This window comes from Chlorocebus sabaeus, chromosome 15 (genome assembly GCF_047675955.1).
Source record: "Chlorocebus sabaeus isolate Y175 chromosome 15, mChlSab1.0.hap1, whole genome shotgun sequence".
In the NCBI taxonomy this organism is placed as follows: Eukaryota; Metazoa; Chordata; class Mammalia; order Primates; family Cercopithecidae; genus Chlorocebus; species Chlorocebus sabaeus.
The window spans coordinates 36,636,560-36,649,414 of NC_132918.1; the positions used below are offsets into that span (position 1 = coordinate 36,636,560).

At 36.0% G+C, this 12,855-nt stretch overlaps 1 protein-coding gene across 1 annotated transcript in view; it reads left to right on the forward strand.

Moving 5' to 3' along the window:
- The window catches only part of DHX36 (DEAH-box helicase 36), a 50,904-nt gene that overhangs the window by 830 nt on the left and 37,219 nt on the right, over nucleotides 1-12,855 (forward strand). Inside the window, exons 2-4 of the mRNA XM_008008660.3 lie at nucleotides 7,408-7,532; nucleotides 8,274-8,508; nucleotides 11,825-11,863. Of these exons, the coding sequence (XP_008006851.3) occupies nucleotides 7,408-7,532; nucleotides 8,274-8,508; nucleotides 11,825-11,863 (399 nt within the window). The remainder of the gene's footprint in view (nucleotides 1-7,407; nucleotides 7,533-8,273; nucleotides 8,509-11,824; nucleotides 11,864-12,855) is intronic.

Consider the following 12,855-nt stretch of genomic DNA (forward strand, 5'->3'; position numbering starts at 1 on the left):
TGCTTTTGTGTTGGGGTGGAGAAATTTCTATTGATCAGCAGATTCTCTTTGAAAAGGAAAATGAAAGGAATCTCCAGAGATGATGGGGCTTACTCTCCTCTCTTCAGGTGATTGTCAGGTTGATTTGTATCTTAAAGATCTGCAGTAAAGGAAACAAAGTTGTCGGAGTGACAAATAAATAAAATTCTAATAAAAATAATTTTTATCATTAAGCAAGAACTTAGTATATATGCCTTTGGTGACTTCCTTTTAAAAACTACCTTATAAAATGTATTATAGAGTGTAATTAGATCATCATTTAGGCTACCTTTTTTTTTTTTTTTTTTTTTTTTTTAGACAGGATTTCACTCTGTCGCCCAGGCTGGAGTGCAGTGGCGCGATCTCAGCTCACTGCAACTTCGACTCCCAAGTTCAAGCGATTCTCCTGCGTCAGCCTCCCGAGTAGCTGGGATTACAGGCGTCCGCCACCCCTCCGGCTAATTTTTGTATTTTTAGTAGAGAGGGGTTTCACCATGTTGGCCAGGTTGGTCTCTAACTCCTGACCTCAGGTGATCCACCCGCCTCGGCCTCCCAAAGTGCTGGGATTACAGGCATGAGCCCCCGCGCCTGGCCTAGACTACTATTTTAAAACCATTCCTTTTCTTTTTATTTCTTTAACCATTCAGTTGTTTCCGGGGGCCTTATCCATTTATCTTCATAACTTAAACTTCTTTAAAAAACAAATCCACTTCTTTTACAGCCCCAAATTAACTTTTTCTTTGGGCAAACTGGCTTTTGAAAGTCAGGATAGAGACGTCTAAGTAACTTTACAACTTTTGTTTATTAAGGCTCTGTTTCAAACAAGGTTTTATGCATGTTGCTCCAGGGACTTGAAGAAATGTGGTATTCAAGGAGCTTACAGTCTAGCTGGGAAAATAATACCTAAACAGATGAAAAGTTAAATAGGTCAGGAAAAAATGTTCATTATTGTTTCCACATGAAGGATATAGCCAGTTGTGCAGTGGATGTTATGAATGGAACTCTTGATTTCTGCTTGCGTTCCTATCCTCCTTTTAGTGGTGACCTGACCATTTATTCACTTGCCAAGGCCAAATGAGATTTATCTTTGCTGCTTCCCCTTCATTTCAGCAAATCTCTGCCTTCTTAATATATCCCAATCTAACTGTTCTTACCTTCTAACTAGTCATCTAGCTTCCATTCCTGCTCTGCATTGTCTGTGCTTTGCAGAGCCGCCTATGGTGATCTTTTAAAAGGAAAAATTAGATCATTTCATTCCCTAATTCACAACTTGAATTTGGAAGTCGGGTCACTTCTGTCTCAGTCTAATACATTTCAATTGCATCTTGACATGTTTTCTGGAAATCTTGGTAATATGGCTTCAACATAACAGGTTTACCACTTTGCACATTTCTCCGAGCCCATGTCCCCAGTCTGATATAATTATAGCTTTTGTAAACATAATTTATTTTTACTTTTTATTGCAGTGTCATACTGTTCTCCTGTCTAAAATGTACCTTTCCGTCTTGTTTTAATGTATTTTTCAATGGGCTCATCCCAGTTCTTCTTTGACCACCTTTAGCTGATGTTATTGCTTCCCAGTCAGAATTTCGGTAACTTTTACTTTTAAAGTCATGTCATGTGTTTTCAAAATGAATAGTTTTTTTTTTTTTTTTTTGAGTCGGACTCTCAGTGTGTCAACCAGCCTGGAGTGCAGTGGTGTGATCTCGGCTCACTGCACCCTCTGTCTCCCGAGTAACTGGGATTAGAGGTGGGCACCACCACACTCGGCTAATTTTTGTATTTTTAGAAGAGACAGGGTTTTGTTATGTTGGCCAGGCTGGTCTTGGGCTCCTGACCTCAGGTGATCCACCAGCCCCGGCCTCCCAAAATGCTGGCATTACAGGCGTGAGTTGTGTTGCCTGGCTGAAAATGAATGCATTCTAATGATGCATTCTTGAACAAATGTTCTTACAACAAGTATTTATTGAGAACATTATTTTTGTGATGGTGTCTTAAGCACTGTATTAATATAGGCTCTACAGAGATTGTGGTTTGTTTGGAGCGATAAATATAATACAATATTAAGGTATTAGAGAATATATGCTATCACCTAACTCAGGTCAAGGTATTTTAGAAGATTTTTTAGCGATGGTAACCCTTAACCTGAACTTGAAAGATAGCAAAGTGAATGTACGTGTGTGTGTTTGAAGTTTGGGGTTTGGAAAAGATTCCAGGCAAAGGCAGTAGCATGTGCGACAACACCGAGATCAAGGAAGCAAATGTTCAGTTCAAGAAACTGTAAAAGATGAGAACCTGGATGTGGAGAGTAGTGAGATGAGGTTAGGGCAGTCAATTTCAAACTTGTTGGCCGCTTTGCACAAAAAGGAATATATTTGAATTTACAACCCAGTACACACATATGTATAACTAGATGAAAAGTTTTGTAAAATAACATTTAATTACCTGCACATTGCTTTGAAGTTTTTTTGTTTTTGAACTTCTCTGTTCTCTTTTAATGCTGTTCACGATCCTTTAATATAATTTCAGAAACAGCTATTTGAAAATCTCTGGGCTAGAAAAATAAGCACGGCCTTGAGATACATTGAGTCTTTCTAAGGACTGTAGCAAGCTGGTAAAACATTTTAAACGAAGAATGAAATGACTGGATTTTAAATGTTTAAATTCACTCTGGTAGCAGTATAAGGAATGGATTGAAGAGAGGCAATCCTGGTTCAGGGAGACCAGTTAAGTAGCCCTTGTAACTAAGGTGAGAAATGACAGCTTGAATTAGCACGTTGGCAGTGGAGATGGAGGGAAGTGGACAGATTAAAGTGATTTGGGAGGTAGTCTCAAAATGATTTTGTGATCTATTTTATCTGAAGGGATAAGTACATTGTTAATGATGACTCTTTTATGCCTGCCTGTAAGGATCAGGCTTGTTGGAGAAAGGTGATTGGCTCGGCTATGGACACTATGAGTTTGATATTGTTATAGGTTATACAAATGAGGATTTGCAGGAGGGAGAGGGCTGTGTAGATCTGATGCCTAGAAAAATCTAGGCTGGAGATAAGTATTTGACAGTTAATGGGCTCATGGGTAGTAGTTGGAGTGTGGGAGTGAATAGTCAGAAACGGAATGGGCCCAGCCTGAATTCTGTAGACCATTGCTTCTCAGACTTGAATGTGCATAGGAATCACCTGACATCTTGTTAAAATGTAGAACACTGGTGGGATCAGAGATTCGACTTTTGTTACAGGCTCCCAGGTGATGCCAGTGTTGCTGGTCTGTAGATCACTCAGGCTGTCAAATACAGAAAATGAAAATTTAAGGGACAGGCTGAGGAAAAGAAGGTTACAAAAGAATCTAGGAAGGATCAGCCAGAGAAGAGAAAAATAAGATGTGTGTTGTTTTGAAATCTAAGAGTAGTGTTTAAAGGAGAGAAGAGTGTATCAACAAGAGGAAGTAATTGATAGTGGCAAGCATGCACAAATGACGTAAGAGCTGAGAATGTCTATTGGATTTATCAACAAGGTTGTTGATGATCTTAATGGGAGCCCTTTCTGTGGCATTGTAGAAGTAAAAGCCAGATTGCAGTAGGGTAGCAAGTGAAACAGAGATTAAGAAGTGAAACATTTTCCAGCAGTTTTGCTGTGAAGAGGTGGAAGAAAAATAGGGCAGTAGCTGATAGGGGTAAGGGAATTCAAGAGAGGGTTTTTTGTTTTTGTTGTTTCTAAGGTGAAGAGATTTGACCGTGTTCATGCCCTGATGGGAAGCGCCCGGTGAAGAGGAAATCAAAGTGGGCCAAATTATACTGCAGTAAGAACTGACCCCCAAATCTTTATGGTTTACAACAAGCAAGGTTTGATTTTCTACCACATTACTAAAAGAGGCAAACTAGAATATCAATTGACTGCCTAATGTCTACTGGAGAGGTTAGAAATTTAGGAAAGCAAGGTAAATTTCAATGAAGGAGGTGGCCCTGAGGACATGAAAGGAATTGGACTGCGGAGCTCAGGTTGAGGGGTTAGCCTTTAAAACACACTTCTTTTTTAACAGGAAAGAAAAAAGGATAAATTCTGATACAGGTGGGTTTAGGTTTGGTGATAACCAACTGAGGACCTTTTCTTCTTGGGGCTTTTGTTTTGTGAAAAACTGTGTGTGCATGCTGAGGGCAAACAGAAAGGTGGTGCTGGCCTGTTACAGAGAATGGGGAGATAGTTTGAAGTAGTTGCACGTGATTAGAAAGCTGATAAGATAAATTTGGTGGACATCATTTAGGGTCTGTTGCCAGGAACTGAAATCTAGAAGCAGGATATTTGAGAATGTCCAAGAAAGCAGGAAATAATCAAAATTCTATGACAGAAGAAAATAGTCATGAAACAAAATGTGTTTCTGAGATTCTCCAGGCAAGGAGTGAAATAAAGTGAAGTGTGGTAGAACTAGAAGAAGGTTGTTGAGTGGGAGAGAGGCATCCTGCAATAAGGCAAGATCCAAGTTTGGAATTAAGGTATTTTCTCTGCTATCTGGTGCATCCAGAAACTCATTGTGGGGAGAATATCATTAAAAATACGAATCTTTTTATTTAGAGTGTAAATTATGTTTTCAAGGTCTAATCATACATGTTCATTGTAAAAGATAGATTCAACTGTTCATTCCTGGGGCATATACCATGGCCAGAGTTATATCTGGCAGAGGCACTGCAAAAAGTATAGGATATGGAGAGTGAATAGCCTCTTTTTAAATTAATAGTAATAAAAACAAGATCCTACTACACAACTGACTTTTTTGATTTAATACTTTGGTCATCTTTCCTGTTTGTATACTTGCAGAAAGATCTACCCACTCTTAACCATTGGGTGTACTACAATTCAACTAATTCCTTATTGATTAGCAGATGCTTACTTGGTATATATGCGTTGTGTAAGGTATCTTAAAGACTACTAACTAATGTTGACTTTTTAATTAAAACTAATTTTCTTGTGATAGTTTGGACTGAAAGATTGTGTAGATCTGTTTATTTTCTGTAGACTGTTACGTTATCCAGTAATTCACCTTTCCCAAGGGACGTGAAATCTCATAAAATTAGAATAATCTTTTGTGCTGTTATGGGCAGGAGGTGGGCAATGTGTTGTGAAATGTCAATCTAGGAAATTGTTTACTAAACAAAATACAGAGTAATGAGTTAACATGGAAAAGTGAGAACTGTAGGAATAGCAGATACAGGTTATGTTCTAACTAAACAGATACATCAAGAAACCTTAAGAGGACTTTTAGTAGACACATTTTATATCCTGACAACTGAAATTAGCCACTTATTTTCACTTCAGAAAAGGAGGTAGCGTATAGTTCATTGGCTTTGCTTCCTCAGATTTGTTTTATTACTAACTTCTTATTTTTATCACATTAGGTTATCCTCGTACTCATGTAAACTTATTTGAGCTTTCACAAAGCATGTAATACTGAATTAGAATTAGAATGTCTCATAAAACCCTGTCTCTTGTCTTAAACATGCTTATGTCTTGTTCTCCTGGGACATATACTCCCCCACCCACCCTGGGTTTTCAAACTTTATGTTAAACTTTGTTATGACCAGCTATTTTCGTGTTTGTTTGATTGGGATAGAATACAGTGAAGAGAAGATAAGAGTTGCACTGTACAGAGTAAGGAGAGTATTTTGTGAAATTACCTAGTTGTATATGTGTGTACTGAGTCATTAGTTTTACTGCAGATTGCTATGAAAAAAATAAAAAACAATTGAAATCTATTGCTCTAGATTTTAGAATATTTTACACATTTGCCATCTGCTTTCATCAGTCTCCTTACCTTAGCTCCTGCTTCCCTCTTTTCTCCCCAAAAATAACCAAACCTCAAAAGCTAAAAACACCTTGAAGAACATTCCCAACTGCCTAGTTGTTGGATACGGTGGTAATTTTTTCAGTTCTCTGCCTTAGTTATGTCAATTTTATACTTCTGATTCCTTTTTTTAACACCTTTCTTCACTTCATAGGGGTGGTTTGTCACTGTGTCCTCCTAGTCTTTTGCTTGTTCTCTTGATGATTCCTCTGACTTATTTTCTTGCCTTGGCCCCTTGAATGCCAGACTTGGTCAACCGTCTGTCCTCATCTTTGGAGGTGGTATTACTTGTAAATTAAAAGAATCCTGTGTCTGTGTGATTTCAACTTTACAGAACACTCCAAAATTTCTATCATAACTCTAAAAACAAAACCTTTCAGAGATCCATTTCCATATATTCATCTGGCTAATCATTATTATAAGTTGGGAACTTTCATCATTGTTCTTAATTGCCTAAAATCCAAACTTAGCATCCTGTTTTGACCTCCATCACCACTACATGTACACAAAAATGTACAGAACATAGAGCAGCCTCCTCCTAATGATTCATCTTACTGCTGTTCTCTCATGATCCACCCTCGAATTTGAAAACAGTTGTCTTTGATTCTTTCTTCCTTTTTGTCTGTCTCCAACTTCTACCAAATAGTCATTAAGTCCTATGGTTTCTTTCTTTCGATTTTTGACTGTTTTCTTTTCATTTATACTTTTACCTTCCTCCTCCTTTGGTTCTTTAACTTAACACACTCTAATTTTCACCACTCCTCATGTGTTTCCTTTTGCCTATGGATTTATATGCACATTAGAACCTAACGTTTGTAGACCCGTAGATTTTGAAGAATCTGTTTTTCAACTTACTATGTCTAAATATAAAAGTCTCCAAAGAATTGGGTTTTGGCAATTTTTTTTTTTTTTTTTAACCTTGGACATTTCTTAAATGCGTAAAGTTTCTGAAAATTTTCATAGTTCACCATGGACCTTTATCTTTGTCCAATTTGTTGTGTTTTATTCTCATTCTTTGACGCAACTGCGTCATTTGCCACATTGGATCACCTAATGAGCGCTGATCAATTTTATTTGCTCCTTCTGAGCTCAGCCTTACTTACCAATATATTCTTCTGTTTGGTGTTAAGAACTTTCGAATGTTCATTGCGACCAACTATTTCCAGTTTTCAACTTTTTTCTTAAACCATTTGAGTTTTAATAACTTCGAAATTTTAAGATAGGGAGAAATTCATAATAATTAGTATGTGAGGATTGGGAGTAAGAGAACCAGAGTTGTAGGAAGAGACATAAATGAGCTTTCTTTGCCAGTCATAATAGGGCTAATTTTTAAGATGCTTGTTGGAAAAGGTCTAGAAGGATATGTACCAAAATTTTAATATTAATTAATTAGGTCTAGGAAGGGGGATTGGGCTAGAGGACAAGTGTGAATAACTTTCTTTTATATGTATTTGTTGAACGTATATTACTTAGCTTTTATTTTCTTTAGTATCAAATAATTTTTGCATATGCTTTCTTATGTTGACAAGATGCTTTTTTCTTGGCACAAACTAGAGAGCTGTAGTACACATGGATGAACGACGAGAAGAACAAATTGTGCAGCTACTGAATTCTGTTCAAGCGAAGAATGATAAAGAGTCGGAAGCACAGATATCGTGGTTTGCTCCTGAAGATCATGGGTACGACAAGAAGTATTTTTTTAAAGAATAGGCAAAGAGTGAAAAATAACATCTTTATTTTCTTCAATAAGTGAAGTTTAACCTTGATGTACTTTTTTTTCTTATGTAGATTAAACAGATTTAGAGAATGACTTTTAAAAATTTACATGTTATGTTTCCACAGGAAAGCTAAATGGTATGAATAATAGTGTATCTGGATATGAGATGTATTAAGTTGTTATTTATTCTTCTCCCTACCTGTCCTCTTTGTATTTATGAAATTATTCTATCTGCGAGATCTGCAAGAAGTGAAATTGCTACTGTTTTAGAAAGGTTACAAGAACTGTATCATTTAAAGAAAAAATTAGTACAAGTATTTCATGGACTGTGTATTGTAGCATCTTATTTATAGCTCAGAAAGGGTGGCAAGAAAAAAAGATGTTGTGACATGAAACAAGTTCAAGAAAACCAGAAAAAGAGAAACACCGTAACTAACCGCAGTGAAGGAAGGACTATTGTGTGGATTTTTTAACTACTACAAGGAATAACTTAATCTGGCAATATCTATTTAAAGGAAGGAAAAATTTGAATTTGTTATAAGAATCTAAGTATATTTTCATAATTACTGTACTAAGAAAAGCTTTGGATTTGGATGACTGTGAAATATTTCAACAATGTTTTGTTTTGTTTTGTTTTGTTTTGTTCCAGGGTTCGAGTGGCTCTTCATCTGACCTTTCTTATTTTCTTATTTTGTCAAAACAGATATGGTACTGAAGTTTCCACTAAGAACACACCATGCTCAGAGAAGAAACTTGACATCCAGGAAAATAAGTTGATAAACCAAGAAAAAAAAATGTTTAGAATCAGGAACAAATCATTTATTGACCGAGATTCTGAGTATCTCTTGCAAGAAAATGAACCAGATGGAACTTTAGACCAAAAATTATTGGAAGATTTACAAAAGAAAAAAAATGACCTTCGGTATATTGAAATGCAGGTAGTAGAAAGATGTCAAAAAATATGTTGTCATTTTTTTTCTTATACTTTCTAAAAATGTATATATGGTTAGAGGTAGCTGCATAGCATAGATCAGTGAGATCTTCTGTGGGAATTACTTTATTTTCGAATGGTAGAGAAAAGCAGTGGGAATGGAAGTTACACATAACCTACAGTATCCTATCTCATCCACAGAAGCTTATGTGGTGAGGAGAAGAAATGTTTGAGAAATGCTGGTGCAAATGGAAAAAAAAAAAAAACTTACTCTTCAGCTTTTCTAGGCCAGTTTAGTGAGGTGCCATGTGCAGTAAAGGCAGCTAAAATTGTAAAGCTTGTTCCAGGTTACTTAATACATCTCTTTTTTTGTAGATGATAAAATTAAATATTTCAGAAGTTATGTGATGTGCTCTGTTCACTAACATTGTAAATACAGGACTATCACAAGACCTGAGAGTCTCCTGAATTCTGATATTTTCTTTCTGTGCTAGGCAAGATATTTTAAGGTCCCTTTCAGTTAAAACATAAAATTGTATGATTTGTGGGTGTTCTAGAGGTGTAATAAAGTGGTTGCGTGTATGTGTGTATATTTTTAAAAGAAATTACTGAGGGAACTCTGAGGGCCATATCTTAATATGTAAATACACATTGCTGTTTTTGATAAAGAAAGGATATAGCACCTCCTATAGGAAAGAAAGGATCCCTCAGCTAACTGATGAAAGCTAAATTTCCTTGTTAGGAAAGAATGATCCACTGACTGTTACTGATGAAAGTTGGATTTCCGTATTAGAATAGATAAGCTGAGGTTGTCCAGGGCCAAATTGTGTAGCTCTTTGATGCCTGTTGGGTAAAACTGTGATTTGAAAATGGAGGAAATTTCAGGATGAATTAATTCAGAATCTTCTGGTTGAGAAGAGCTGCTTGAACAGCCTTAAGAACAAGGAGAATTAGTGTCTTTCTCTTTGCTATATATGGTAGACAGAACTCATATACTAAAGATGGGTGATTGATCTAGTTCAGAGAAAGAAAAAAATGTGTAAAACATTTGAAAAGTTGATGGTCTTCCTATTTCTCATGTGTTGTCATAAATGCTTCATGTATACTACATGATTTAAGCTTCTCAACAACCTTGAATAAGAGACTACATGTCTATTGTAGATGAGGAAAAAGATTTAGGTTAAGTGACCTACCTAAGGTTGCATAGCTCATAACAGAATCAGATCTAAAATTCAGCTGTGTTTAAGAACTCAGCTTTTTAATCATTTTTAGCCATGTGCAATATTTTTTCTTGATGTTCTTTAATAAACATTAATTTTCTGCTTCCTGGATACCAATTATTGTGCTATATATGTGTGTCTGTATGTGTATATATATTTGAGACAGGGTCTCAGTCTGTGACCCAGGCTAGAGTGCAGTGGTGCCATCATGGCTCACTGCAACCTTGACCTCCCGGGCTCAAGTGATCCTCCCACCTTAGCCTCCTGAGTAGCTGGGACTACAGGAATGTGCCAGTACGTCTGGTTAATTTTTGTAATTTTTGTGGAGACAGGGTTTTGCTTTGTTGCCCAGGCTGGTCTTGAAGTCGTGGGCTTGAGCGATCCTCCCACCTCAACCTCCCCAAATTCTGGAATTTTGGGTGTGAGTCACCACGCCAGCCGATTGTGCTTATTACTCTTTTTTTTAAGAGTAATAAGATATTTCCTGTCCTCAGAGAGCTTACAGTTGAACTATCTCACATCTTGGTGATGGTCAAACGCACATAGAAACTTTGGCTGCCTTGGGAAAGAATATTGGACTATACTACTCTTTCCAGTGGCATTTACATGTGTAAATCATATATGGTTAATGCCAGTTTGAAATGCAGTGGGATAGCTCGTGTATAAGTATGTGTTAAGATGGTAACATTTGACTACCTGGGGTGTTTATTTAAAAATTATTACAAGAGAAGTTATAAGGTAAGGTAAGTGTGGTAGCTTTTGTTGTTTTAAAATCGCTAGAATTCATTTCAGTCATCACAGTGATTGTTATTTTTATGGTTCTGATAAGAATTACCTGACCATGACAAACATGACAATAATATAATACTAGATTACCAAAGACAATTCTAATTTTATTAATTTTGTATATATATATATTTTTAATTATTTCCTTTTTTTTTTTTTTTTTTGAGATGGAGTCTTGTTCTGTCACCCAGGCTGCAGTGCAATGGCGCGATCTCGGCTCACTGCAACCTCCACCTGCCAGGTTCAAGCAATTCTCCTGCCTCACCCTCCCAAGTAGTGGGACTACAGGCGTGCGCCACCATGCCCGGCTAATTTTGTGTAGTTTTAGTAGAGACAGGGTTTCACCATGCTGGCCAGGCTGGTCTCAAACTCCTGACCTCATGATCTGCCTGCCTCGGCCTCCCAAAGTGCTGGGATTACAGGTGTCAGCCACCACACCCAGTCAGTTTTTTCCATTTTAATAAAGGACGTTTGTTAAAGCTGACTTTATTTTTATGCCACTGAAGATTCTTTTTTTACATTATATGTACTTAGTTGATGTAAACTACAGTACTGCTTCTTAAGTATTTTTATGTAATATGGGTATAGAGTTCCATAAAAGTTTTCAGAATTAGGAAGAAATTGTCACCTAAATACAGGAAAGAATAGTCATTCCTTTTGTAGTATTCTAATTGTAATTTAACACATTGGAAATCTATTGAGTAGCTTATATGTGTCAGAAACTGGTATTTGCTTTTTATATAAAGGTTTTTTCATGTAGACATTGTGGCAACCCTGTGTGATAAAATCTTTTAGACGTTCACACTTTATGACTTAACTGAGATCACAGCTCTAAAATGGCAGTACCAGATTTTCTGACTGTGCAGATATTACTTTTCTCTTACACTCAAAGACGAGTATCCTGAAATAATTTCTGAATCTGCTCCAGTGTGCCTAATGTATTAGTAAATAGTGTACTGTTGGGTGGGAAAAGATAATACAGAAATCAAATCTAAGATGAATATATAAAACATATTGAAAAATAGTGAAAGTAATTTAGCAATCATTAGAATGCTGTTAGGACAGATCCGATTTCATTTTACTGCCACTGAGTTTAAAGCATTGTCTCCATTTTGCTGGGAATGGAGTTCTGGTTTTGAATGTTTCAGACATAAAAGGAATTGATAAATTATTCTTTATAATTTTTTTACACAAGCCATAAGATAATAAAAATACTTTTGGATTCTAGCGAATTTACCCTATGATGTATCCTAATTACCATGATTATAATTTAATTACATATTTTTTGTGAAAATTTAAAATTTTTTTAAATTTCAGCATTTCAGAGAAAAGCTGCCTTCATATGGAATGCAAAAGGTAAAGTGTTTTTTTCCTCTATTTAATTTCATTTGCAAATTAAATACACAATTTTTTTTTTTTTTTTTTAAAGAGCTCTGTATCAAGAAAAAAATGTAAATTAATGAACTTTCTTCTACAGGATAGTATTGGAAGTTAATTTTATTCTTTTGAATTAAGGACAGAAAGAAAAGGACATAAACAGTTTTCCTGATGTTTTCTCCTGTTTTTGTTCATAATTGAAATCTTTGAAATTAAAAAAGTAAAATTTCCTCTTATAAGTTACTTTGGATAAATACCTTGCACTTAAGACCAGACACTTCAGTTAAGATTAATGTACAAATTAATGTATTAATTAAAATCAAGGTGCGAAATAATGTACTACTAAAAATACAGTTCTTTAATTTATTACACTATATCTTAAAATATGATTACCCTATATAGAATAATATGATCTCTCATCCTTCTCTGTTTTCCCAACCTTATTTTATTTTACTTTATTTTTTGCTTTTCATAACACTTATTACCACCTGACATTTGTGTGTCTTCCCTTCCCAGGCCAGTGTAAGTTCTTGAGGATAGGATTTGTTTTGTTCACTTTGTGTCTCTTGACTCAGAACAGTGCCTGGCATTCTAAAGACATCCAGTAAACAAATACCTATTGAATGGATGAATCACATTTCACTTCTCGGTATTTACCAGCTATAATTTCAGTGTTCAATCTTAAAACTTTTTTCTGATATATATACATCTATATATGTGTATAATGTGTTAGAATAAGTGGGAAATTTTTTTTTTTTTTTTTGAAAGGGAGTCTTGCTCTGTCACCAGGTTGGAGTGCAGTGGCATGATCTCGGCTTACTGCAGCCTCTGACTCCTGGATTCTAGCGATTCTCCTACCTCAGCTTCCTGAGTAGCTGGGGTTACAGGTGCCCACCACCATGCCCAGCTAATTTTTGTAGTTTTAGTAGAGATGGGGTTTCACCATGTTGGCCAGGATGGTCTCGATCTCC